Source organism: Pezoporus flaviventris, unplaced genomic scaffold (assembly GCF_033815535.1).
Source record: "Pezoporus flaviventris isolate CSIRO_AGI_PZ_B2104156 unplaced genomic scaffold, CSIRO_AGI_Pfla_v1 ptg000070l, whole genome shotgun sequence".
Taxonomy (NCBI): domain Eukaryota; kingdom Metazoa; phylum Chordata; class Aves; order Psittaciformes; family Psittacidae; genus Pezoporus; species Pezoporus flaviventris.
In genome coordinates, this window is record NW_026892618.1 from 790695 (window position 1) to 803234 (window position 12540).

General features: G+C 41.2%; 1 protein-coding gene across 3 annotated transcripts in view; it reads left to right on the forward strand.

Annotated features, from left to right (window-relative positions):
- Nucleotides 1-12540, forward strand: part of KIAA0930 (KIAA0930 ortholog) — a 77438-nt gene that overhangs the window by 35941 nt on the left and 28957 nt on the right. For all 3 annotated transcript variants that reach the window (XM_061472036.1, XM_061472034.1, XM_061472037.1), the window contains exon 2: nt 945-1093. In XM_061472036.1, the coding sequence (XP_061328020.1) occupies nt 945-1093 (149 nt within the window). The remainder of the gene's footprint in view (nt 1-944; nt 1094-12540) is intronic.

Below are 12540 nucleotides of genomic sequence, written 5' to 3' on the forward strand. Positions count from 1 at the left end.
ACTCCATCAAGGAGCCTCCAGTAGGACAGAGGAGCAGTGGCGAAACTAAACTCCCTTGTCACCAGGCACAGTAGTGGCGTATCTTCTTGCCTGTATAAATTTTGTTCTTTAACAGTGTACAAGCATTATGGCACAGAAGAGGTGCAGAACTTTCTGCTCTGTTATTACAGTAAAGTGTTTTGAAGAGCTTCACAAAGTGTGATGTCACCTCCTTTTCCTGGCAAGAAGCCAACTGCCAAGCTATTGCTGATGTAATTTGTCTCCTTGAACAAGACTTTGTTGCATCTTCCTCTCCTATTTTTCCCCTTCTCTCACTGCTTTTTCTTGTTTAATTGGGATTCAGAGCTCCTCGGCTCCTTGAGGAGGAGCTGGGGTTTGCTCTTTGTCAGAGAGAGGGCAAATTACAGTCTCGCCTGCATGGGTATCTTCTTGTTTCTGTGGATTGGTGTAAGTAAGGTAGTTTCTGAAGGATTGGCTATATAGCCAATATATACTATGTATTAGCTATATAGCATATAATAGACCTCTTGGCAGCTGATGGCTTCACGTCATTATCTGGAGTATGTGTTGGCGCTACATGTCTTTGAAATTACTCGAGTGCTTTTTTAGGGTATTCTTGCTCAGTGTGATGGTCTTGTCTTTCTCTGAGGCACAGGCATAGCCACACAGTCGTGATCCTTGATTGTATCTGTTGTGCACAGGGGCAGATTGGTTGCCAGAAGGTGGTTTTGGTTGAGAAAAGCCAAAGACAGGCTGTGGGTTCATGCAGAATGACAGCTATGCTGTACACTGTAGAGAAGCTTTGAGCTGTGCAAGGGTATTTCTGCTACATTTGGGCTCGGCTGCACCATGTGTAGCAAAGACTTTGTGTGTCATGTTGAGCACAATCAAATGTAACATGTTAATTCCACAACTCATTTCTCCTTTCTTTTCATGCTTTTTAGGGTGTTTCAAAGATGACCGTATTGTGTTCTGGACTTGGATGTTTTCAACATATTTTATGGAGAAATGGGCCCCCCGGCAAGATGATATGCTCTTCTATGTCCGTCGAAAACTGTCCTATGTCACTGGGGATAGTACAGAGGGGAAAAAGGTGAGTAATGACATATTTTAACCTGGGAAATTTAAGTTAACATGGGATTTGGTGAGGTTGTGGACCTGACACGTCTGAAGAACTATAAACCAAGGATAAGGAATCTCCAGCTCTGCCCAACACAAGTTATGCGGAAGTGGCTCATAGAGAAGTACTGTGGTTAATGCTGTGAAGTATATGCATGTGTGCATATACTTTATAGTGGTATATGCATATACTTCACAGTGCATATATTGCACTGTGAAGTATGTGTGAAAACATACACTGCACTGTGAAGTATCAGCAGTATAAATAAGCTTCACTATCACAGACTTGAGGAGATAGAGAGTTTACATGCTTTTTGGGGGAAGCTTTTATATTGGTCAGCCCACATTTATGGGGAAAGGGACGGCATCCATGCTGATTTTTGGTTTGCTGTTCAGTTACGATATTTTACAAATTGAAAGTCCCTGTCTGAGGGATGAGAATATCAGGAATGAGCACCTATTGTGTTCATTGTGTATTCAGCAGCAGAATGCGTGCAGCCTCCTGTAGGTGGGGTACAGTAGTAACAAACAGTAAAGAAACAAATGTATTCTCATAATCATAGAATCTATATTTAAGGCAATACCCACTCCTATAGAAGTACGCTTTCGTGAAAACGTGATAAGGTAGCCTAGTACTGCTGCACAGGTATTTTCCCATTAGAAATTTGAGAAACTTTTCAGCATTTCATTGCAGGTTTCTTAGGTGGGGAAAATAAGGTGAGAAATAATGGTATTATTGGGAATTAAGGAGATGGCTTCAGAGGCTCAAAAGCAGGAAGATAAATGGAGTTAAAAAAGACTGTGATTAACTTCTTGACACATGTAAATAATTTACAGTGTTGTAGAATCACAGATGTTTGCCCCTGGTGCATGTGATAGTATTTTTAACCAGGTATACCGGTGTTCTCTGGGTTTAAATGTGGTGACATAGTTGTCAGCTCCCTTGAGAAAGTGGTCCCAGAATATTTTTCCAATGTTTTTTGTTGGCGATACAGAAATGGGCAGAATTATCTTCGCTGTTCCCCCACTCATCCAAGTTCCATCATGATGGCCACTAAGGAGAAGATGACACAATACTGTTCTTTCTCTGACAGATTAATTATTTAGTAGACTTCAGCCAGCATACTTGGAATTTTAAGACTTTTGGAGGGACTTTTCATCCTAACTGTTGTTTAAATGACTATAAAAGCATTCCTGTTTCACATCAAACAATACTGTGGCTTTGTTCAGCCTAATAAAAGTATGGGTTATTTAACCTCTTGTCCTTCCCAAAAAAGAAGGTGAACCTCAGAGGAAGCCTTGTCGCTTAAATTGATTCACAGACTCTGATCAATCTCTGTTTACCTTCTTAATCAGTTTAAGTGTTTGAACCCCTCATGGAGAGGAGACAGTGAAATAAACCCTTGTATTTGTTCTCAGACCTCTATTTAAACCTCCTAAAAGCATCATAAATAATCTTAATTTGTAAGGTGGTTTTGTAAGCGGCAGTTCTTACAAAATCAGCATTAGTGAATCACTTGCTATAACAGCTAAGATGGGGGGTGTGCCTTATAGCACACACAGTATTTTATAACTCCCCTGTGACTGTGCGTTTTGCTCAGCTTCTGAGAAATGGACCTTTCCTGTGGCTTTGAAGTACTTGACAGGTTTTATTTTTACTTTGTAGTTTTGAACATTCTTTCTTGAATGTTGGCTCCTGCCTTGTGTCCAGGCTGTGCCAAACAGTCTAGTGATTATTTCTCCGTGGGCCATGCAGAGGTTGAGTATTAGGTAATCATGGAAGTAGGTCTCTCTGTAACTTGGATATATGCAAAGCAAGTTCACTGTAGTTCTTCCATAGGTATTATATATGTGCTTTGCATTTCCCTGGCAATTGTCAGTTGACTGAAGTCTGGCAGAGATGCATAAGTTGAATCATTGTGCTATGACGTCTCAGAGCATTAGTTTATATGCATGAAAATAAGATCCACACCGCTTTGAGCACAGTAATCTGTAGGACTGGTGACAACAGCAACAAAACTGGATTGAGTGGGGAGGGGCTGTTTATCTGGATGCTGACAATGGTGCTGTTTGTTTTCTGAGATCAAGAGCTCATGCGGCATGTTTGCATCATTTACATGCTATGGTGTAATGATTCATGTCAGTGAGACACAAGTGCCGATTTATCAAACACTTTTCAGGTTTTGATGGCTGTCCTGTGGGATTGAAAGTCGTGCCTGCTTGTAGTGTTTTTTCTGTGCTTACTGAGCTGAAGAGTGTCAGCAATAACATTTAAGTTGAAGTGTAATAGAGGATAAGCAGCAAAAACCTGATAGGCTCAAGATTAGAGGTTTTGTTCAATTTTGTCTGAATGACAGTGCTTTGGATGCAGCTTAGTCACAACTGCCTAAAGTAATAAATCTCACAATTTGGTGTAGCAGTAGGTGATGATGGTAAACTTCTCTATCATAATGAATTTTAATTTAAAGAGCCTTTTAAGTGATCTACTTCATGTACTTGTTGGTCTTTCCATTTGCTTCTTCTTTCCACCTTACCAGTTTCTAAAAGACGCATGTATGGGTAAAACAGCAATTAATCTTTTAATATGGTCTGTGCCAGGGCAAAACTGCCATCTTGTATTCTGGGCTGTACCCATTACACAGACTTTGGATCCCAAAGGAGTGCATTCAGCTCTGTGTTTCTTTGGCATGTCACAGTTAATGCTTTTGCAGGGTTTTTTTTATTTGCCAAGTTTTGACAATACTTCTCTCAGTGTCTTTAAGCAAAATCACAGTCCCTGTCTGTCAGGACCTGTGCAGGCAGGGCACTGTGGAGCATAGCTCTTCTTAAGGGATTTAGTAGGCTTTTAAGGTGGAATTGCTTTGACTTGTTGCTCTGTATGCACTGTTAAGTCAAGACTCAAAAAACCTCTTTGCTGCTGCCTCACACACCAGCTGATGGGACCTACTGGAAAATGTAAGCCTTGATCCCCATTACAAAGGGTCCTGTACATTGCTAAAACCTACAGCTTTATAAGGTTAAAGCGGTTGGACTTGGGATTCTGATTTTAAAATGGTGTTAGATCAATATCTAGTATCTCTGGCTCTTTCCGGTGCAACAGGCATATGCTTTGTTAGAACTGCAAGCTTTGGATCTTTCTGTAGAGAAGCTTTACTTTCTTATGGGACTGTGGAAGGTGCTAGTATGGTGTTAACAGAGAGAACTGCCAAGTAGGAAAACTCAAGTAAAATGTTAGTGACAGGCCAGCAGAGTGAGGTTGTATTAAGCCATTCGGCCTTGCATTGTCACCTGAAAAGGGTGCTGTGTTTATAGGGCAAAGCAGTGAAAAAAGAGAAATTTAAGACACCATTGGTATGTATTCTGAACTCGCCTGGATTTTGGAGTAGGTCCTGTTTTCTTCAGCATGGAAGAGTAGCTCTGCCAAACGCATGGGATAGTCATTCAGGCTTCTAAGTCTTCAAAAAGCTTAGGCTACTGATGTTGTGGCTGCAGCTTCAGAAACAGAACTGAACAGAGCCATAGTTTACATGTTTATGTGTATCTGAACCTGTGACACAACAAATATTGGCTGTGGTGGGAGATCAGTTAGTTTCCAAAGCTAAATGACTTCAGGCACGGGACTCCTACAGAAAATCGCAGGATTTTCATAGCTGAATCTCCAATTCACTGTCATCATCTGTCTGGCTGGAAGATTTGAAAACTTGAACTTAGCATCCAGCAGAAATGGAAGTTTATAAAATCTTACATTGCTGTTCCTGTTGTACCTTTCAGAGCAGTGCTAGTTTTTGTTTGTTTGCTTATCCATTGTAAGCAAACAGGATGTCTCCAGAACTCTTTGGTGCACTTCAATGGGGGTTCCATGTCGCTATCTGAATGCAGCAGAGAAATAAACAGCCAAAAAATGAATCGTTTTGCCAAATGAATTCTCTCCTTTTACACAGAGAGTATGTGGGAACAGTGATTGCAACATGTGCAAGTCAGTACAGAAAGACAGCTGTTCTGCCTCAACTCTTCTGTTGTGCTAAGTTTGTGGAGGTGTTGCAGTGAGTAGGAACAGTGGCTTCTTCTTCAGAAGCACAACATAGAATCAGCTGGGCTGGAAAAGACCTTTAAGACCATCAAGTACAATGATTACCCCAGCGCTGCAAAGTCTGCCACTAACCCATATTACTAAGGGCCTCGTACACAGTTTGTGAGTGCTTCCAGGGACGGTGACTCCACCACTCCCCTGGGCAGCCTGTTCCAATGCCTGAGCACCCTCTCGGTGAATAAATGTTTCCTAATGTCCAATCTAAACCTCCCCTGGCACAACTTGAGGCTGTTACCTCTTGTTCTATCACTGGCTAATTGGGAGAAGAGAGTGACCTCTTCATCCTCCTTTCAGGCAGTTGTAGAGAGCAGTAAGGTGTCTCCCCTTGAGCATTCTCTTACCCATCAACGTTGCTCTCATTTGGAGAATGAAAAAGGAACACTGGCATTATCAGATTGGTATTATGATTTTTCTGTAAGGAGCTCAACATCTTAAATGCAGATTTGGCTTTTCTTTTACAATTATCCTTAGAAATTCTTGTGCTTTCTTATGCTATTTAGCTGATGTTTGCTTGTTTAAGTACATGAACATAAAGGAGCTGATGCTTGACAGCCTCTGCTTACAGTGCAGTTTTTCCAAGACTGTCTCCATTTCCTGTGTGTGCTGTGTCAGACTGCCTGGCAAAAGTGAAGAGAAAAATACTGCTGCAGGTGTGACAATAACACCTCTGCCCAAACAGAAATGGGTCTCTCTGTGATTTGGAATATGCTTGTGACATACCTGGCAGGCTAATGAGCATTCAGGGTGGAGATGATTTTGTATTCTGTCCTATTTCCAAAGTAAATCTGTGTCTAAGGCGAAGTGAGCAAGCAGCTGAAATATCCTCGCGGTGTCACAGTTGGTAGACTCCTGACTCAGGAATGGGGTGTGGGCTGCAGGGGTATTTTTAATGAAGTGCCTTTTATTGCTTCCAGTTTCTGAAGAATGCTTTTTAACCAGTCAGATAGAAGTGACAAGAACGCCAGGATCAGAAGTTGAATTTGATATGAATTGCAGTGAAACATGTCAGCTCAGAGTCATGTGGCTGAGGTGCTCTGTCATCTGCAGCAGAGAGAAAAACTTTGTTGGGAAGAAGCCCAGACCCAGTTTCCCCATCTGATAGAATTGTAATGAATAATTCAGTATCGCAAATGCAGCATATTTGAGTCACTGAGGCTTGAGGGACAGAAGAGCACTGCTAGGCTGGGCTTTGCACCCTGGAAAAGGTAAAAGTGTCAGCCTGGAGCTCCCTAAAACCTAATCAGTCAGCACAGCACTATGTGTGTTTGATCTTTGGGTTACAGTCAGTGTCAGCTTGTTTATTAGGGGTATGAAAATGTCTGGTTTCAGTGTAGAAGTTAATATGCAATTGCATTGAAGCTCTGGAATATTGCAGTCAAATCTCTAATAACACCAGTAATTAGAATTTAAATGTCTAGTCTATCCACCAGTTGTTCCCCCCTGCATTTTCTGGTCAGTAACCCAATTTATGCATTTCCACATTCAAAAGAGATGGTTTGAAATACAATGATTTATTAATATTTTGTAATCTTATTTCTCCTATGTCCTTGTCTGCTGCCCTTGTTACTGATGCAGCATGCCTTTCCTTATTTTGCTGACTGCATTCTGCGGGAGGCATGCTACATGTTGCTTCAGGCACTTGTGTATTTCTAAGGAGGACTTCAGAAAAGTTGGGAAATAATATTACAGGAATAAGGTAACAGTGAGCAACCTGTAACACCTGAACATACTGGCTGCTCTGTGGTCTGGTGCCATGTTTGGTAGTGCTTAAGTGTTCAGATATGTATCTGCATTTTCAGTTTTTGAAAGCTGATTTAGAATCACAGGGCTTGAAGGGACATTAAAGCTGATTCAGTTCCAACCCCTCACCATGGGCAGGGACACCTTCCCCTAGACTGTGTTGCCCAAGGCTCTGTCCAGCCTGGCCTTGAACACTGCCAGGGATGGAGCATTCACAGGGCAGCCCATTCCAGTGCCTCCGCACCCTTACAGTAAAGAATTTTTTCCTAATAGCTAATCTGAATCTCCCCCGTCATCTTAAAGTCATTCCCCTTTGTCCTGTCACTACATGCCCTTGTAAAAAGTCCCTCTCCAGGTTTCCTGTTGTAGCCGTTTTAGGTACTGGAAGACCTGGATATAAGGTCTCCCTTGAGCTTGCTCCAGTTTAGCAGATTCATGGAGTATTTGAATTGGGGAATCAAAGCTGATGTGATTCATAGAGTACAAACTGTCAGGTGGCAGTTAGGATTACATTGTCAATAACTCAAATACAGTGATTTCTTGCTTTGCTGATACTGATCAGCATGTTTTAACTCTCATCCTTGTCTTGCTTAGCCACAGTTAAAATGGCTTTCTTGGTGCCAGAGCTGTGCTGGGGGAAATCTGTTTACACACCCTCTGTCTTACGGTTTGCATGTTATTGCTTTCCCCTTGTTTGTCTGATGAGCACCATCAAGCATTCAGACTGCTCCTGTAATTTGAACAGCTCACACTTTTCTGATTTTTAATTTTTTATACCTCTTCTGCAATTGCTAGAGTTGCAAAGATGGAACTAGGCTTTCTGGGTTGTTTTCACCTTAGTAATTTCAATTATGGCTGGTTGAAGTTAGCCTGTAATTCTGTGGGTCCCATTAGCTTTTCTCAGTCTTATAATTTACTCGTTCTTCATATTGCTTCTTCATGTACAGTATGCAGATACTGGAAACAGTTAGATGTGTAAGCTTGTTAAATCCTTGTTTTCAAAGATTTTGTCACTTTCTGATCCAGAAGGAATGAATTGTGCTCATTGAAAACGGAATACATTTGGTAGGAATTCCTGTTGATTATTTTTGTAAGAGCTGTGATTGATTTTAATGTGATTAATATTGAGATATAAATATATAATAATGAAGTGAGAATTCAGTGAAAAAATACTGAAGGCAGTGCAGGATATAAGTAGTTTGGTGTGTGCCCTCAAATGAGTGGGGCTACAGAATGCAGAGGTTATAAGGAGGGTGTTTTCTGTCTTTTAAGGAGGAGGAAGTTGCTGTTTCTAGCTGCTGACTGATGCTATAGGTTTCCCTGCTTGCCTTTTACTCCTGTCTTATTAGAGGTAAATGGGGTCTGACTTTTTAAAGGTTACTGTTTAGTTAACATGTAGTCATAGACCAGAGTCTGTTCTTCCACCAGAACAGCAGTTGAGTGGAAGGAGAGGCTGCCAATGGATTGAAATTGGGGGATGTTTTCAGGGATACCTCATCTTTTCTGAAAGGGGTTGGGATGATGAGCAGCGTAATTAACCTTGAATTTCAGTGGCTGGCCGTCGCAAATCGGAGCACTTTTCACCCTGAGGTGAACTTAAATACTGACTTTAGGGCGGTCTTATGTCATTAAGCTGTCATCTGCAACCAGCTCAATAAATGACAGGAGGTTAGGTTGTAAGGAATTACAGCAGCGCTGAAACCCATGTGAGTAGAGGGAATGGCTTTGTAGAACTGAATATCAAAAGGAAAAGAAATGGGTGGGAATAAAGGCTATGTGTGAATTGACTTTGTGGTTTTCAAGCTCAGACTGCAACTGTGCTAGTTCAGTGAACAGGCTGTGAGTCAACTGGTCTGTGGGTACAGTTACCTCTGTTTCCCCAGCCTGAGCCTCTCAGTGTTACTGTGCATTGGTGGAAGGTAGAAGAGGGTTGTATAATGAAGTGGTACAAGACTGGAATTTTAGTGCTCAGAGCTTTGTTTAAAGATCACAGCTCTGCTTTGCTCTCCTTCACAGGTGTACAAGACTTGCTCCCTAAAAGCTCTTGGAAAAGTTTCCAAGCCATCTAGTTTGTGATCATCTTATTTCCTTAGGGATTTAGTCCTGTTTGATTCATAGAAGGGAGAGCAGTCAGCCTAGTCAGCTTACTCTTTAAAATGCCAAATTTACTATGAAAAGAAAGCATAGTTCTAGCTCTTTGCCTGATAAAAGCTACACTTAAGTGATTTGGAACCATGCTGAAATTTACATATGGTGAAATCACTGCCTGTTTTAACCTCCTCAATATCAATCCTCGGGAATAAAAAAATAGTGCAAATCATGCTAGTGATCCTCCTTGTAATGGCTCTTTTCCAAACGTGTATGTCCAATTTCATAATTGCAAGTGGAGTCTTTTAGTGACAACAGAATACAAATTAAATTCTTATAATGCAGTATTTTACTGCCCTTTATATTTTTGTACTAAATAGAAATGGTTTATTCAGTCTCATGTTTTATTTTTAGCATCCTCAGCACTCATTACCTGATTTATAATCATTACTGTTGGTTTATATATTTATCACATAAAGACTAACAAACCTTACAAGGTCTGTGGCTTTCAGTGACAGGACTGCAAATAGATCTATAAATCCAGCAAATTACTTTGGTCCCAAATAAAAGGTCCTGTGTGGTGAATGTTCATATTAATGAATATGTAATTATTCTGCTTTGGAATCTGATCATAGTTACAGTGGTTTGCCTGGTTTTTAAACAGTTCAGTCTAGACTACTGTAGATACACCAATATCAAATTGTTTGCGTAAGTTGCAAATACTTTGCAAATCTTGAGATGAAATCCTAGCTCTTCTGAAGTTGCTGAGAAGATTGCCATTCACTTCTGAGGGCAAGAATGTCTTTCCCATTAAAAATATATGGGTAAAATAAATTGCAGAATAATACAACGAGGCATATGGGTATGTCTGATGTCTTGTAAAAATCCCTTTGACTAATCTTGCTTCTCTTCTTGTCTGTTGTGACTGAGCTCTTCCAAAGTGCATCCCTCATTTACATGAGGTTATTGCTGCTGTTGTGGAGTCCTAAATATATACAAGAGATGGGAGAAAGAGGAGATGAAGGGAGAAGACATTTTGCAACAAGTTCAGCTGCTTATTTAAACTGACATGGCTTCTCTAAGATAGGAAATATTGCAGGTATTGCAATCTAGACTGCATAATTTTGGCTTGAATGGGTTTCACTCTCTTTTACAGATAAGTCTGACAAAACAGGGTGAATAGTTTGTTTACATTTCAATGTAAAAGTATGTTTGATGATAGCCACCTGTGAACCTCCTGCTCCTGAGTAGTATGGTCTGGAGTAGGAGCAGCGTCTGTTGCAGTAACACCTTTCATGTGTCATCAGCCATCTGGAAACTTGAGTGATGAAACAGGATAATCCACTACCATTCTCCAAGGCTCTTATTCTACCTGCAAACACCCTCCTGTGCTGCCCTTGCTGACGAACAAATACACGTAGCATTTGCAGTAAATCTTCCAAGTTGAATGTTGAAGCAAAATGTCAGCATGGTATTGGCAGAGGTAGGTCATGAATACTGCCTCTGGGCTGCAAAGTTTCTTGCTTGAAAGTCATGAATCAGCAGCAGAAGTTTCAGTAACCCAGCATTTCTCATGCCAACAAATGGAAGAGGGTGTCCAAAGCTATGAATAGACTTTCCTGGGTAATTGCACCTGGAAAAGATGAGCAACTGCTGTTGGGCACACAGTTTGTCCCATTTGGACCTTTGAAGGAACCTCTGCAAGGCTCTGGAGTCTGACTGAGGAACCTTCTTGCTGTTTGGATTTATCCAGAGACACTAGAAATTACAGTCAACTTTTAACATCATTTACTGTGCTTTCAGTAAATGAAAAGCTTTTGATTATACAAAGCGATTGTGGGGAGAGAAATCAAAGTAATTGATACTGAAGCAAATTTTTATAAAATGGTTGGTACTGTCTGCAGCTGACCTTTGCCTTTTGCACAAAGCAGTTTACAGTTGCTTTATTGCAGTGGGCTTTGTTTCAGCTTTATAGCTAAGGTGGGTGTGAAGTTGCCATAGCTACTGGGCATTACGATGCTTTTATGTGGGCTCCAGAGTATGTTCCAGGAGGATCAGGTGCAACTTCTGAATAATTAATAGTGTCCGGGCAAAGGGAATTGGATTTTTGTTTTACAGGTTTTTCTATTCGTCGTTCTCTACAGTTACTGCCAGTGAAAATTGCAGCAGCCATAATCCAAGGAATGTCCCGTATGGCATCTGAAATAATCTGTCTTCTTAATTGTAGTGTATTCGGGCATTGTTAAATATAGTTGTCCCCTTTTAAATATTCTCTCAGATATAAACATTCTAGGGAAGGTTTATAGTGTAATCTGTTGTCAGTGCCGTTGTCCCTTCTGCAGCTTGCTTATGTTGACAGAGCTGGGGCTGCACCCTTCCCATAGGGCTTCTCTGCACGCTCCAGAAAATACCAGGCGACTTTGATTTTCTTCCCATTTAATAGAGACAGGTCTGTCGATGCTGAGCGGATGAGTGAGCAGATGGATTTTCATGGGTGACTTGGTTGAATCCGTTCATGTTGTCTCGTCAGGCGTACATTCTACAATGATGTTCGGCAGGCTGTTACAGAACACAAAAACACTGCTTTATATGCAGGTCTGTGTTACTGCAGCTTCTCGCAGCCTGTTAAATACATGTGAGGCACAACTCTTTGGAGATAAGTGACTGGTGATTTCTTGTTCTGAGAAAATGCCCTATCTCAGTGCCAAGGATTCCTGGCAGCTCCTGGGATACCTCCTTCTGAATTCAGGCTGCAGAAATTAAAGAATTGTTTAGGTTGGAAAAGACCATTAAGGTCATAAATCTGACCATTAACCCAGCACTGCCAAGTACACCACTAAACCATGTCCCTAAGCACCACATCTATACAGCTTTTAATTACCTCCACCACTTTGCTGGGCAGCCTGTTCCAATGCTTAATAACCCTTGTGGTGAAGAAATTTTTCCTAATATCTAGTCTAAACCTCCCCTGGCACAGCTTGCGTCTGTTTCCTCCTGTCCTATCATTTGTTACTGGGAGAAGTGACCAATACCCACCTCACTACAACCTCCTTTCATCCTTTTGTTCATACATTTTCGTATGTAGGCAAAGAAGCAAGGAGTGACTCAGTGGTCTAGAGGTGGGAAGTTTTTGCCGAAAGAAGTGAATGGTGCTGTGATGGCAGCTCCACACTGTAGGGAAAGTTTGGGTGTGTTCTGGCAGATTTCTGGAGGTCAGTCTCTGTGGTTGCTCCAGTGAGCTAGAGGAGGTGCTAAAGCTGGAGACATGACAAAGATTTTGGCATTTGTCACACAGTATTGCCGCTGGGTTTCAGGCAGCAGTCTTATTTTCCAACTTTCCTTTTCTTTTAAATGAGCTACCCCCAAGAGCAAAATGAACAGGAATCATTGCACACAAGCCCTCTTCTGGTACTGGGTAGCTTGGCTTGGACTGAATCTACTTTCTAGTATCTGCTAATCTCAGACCTGACACATGCTGGTAAAAAAACCCATAAAAGTTCAGA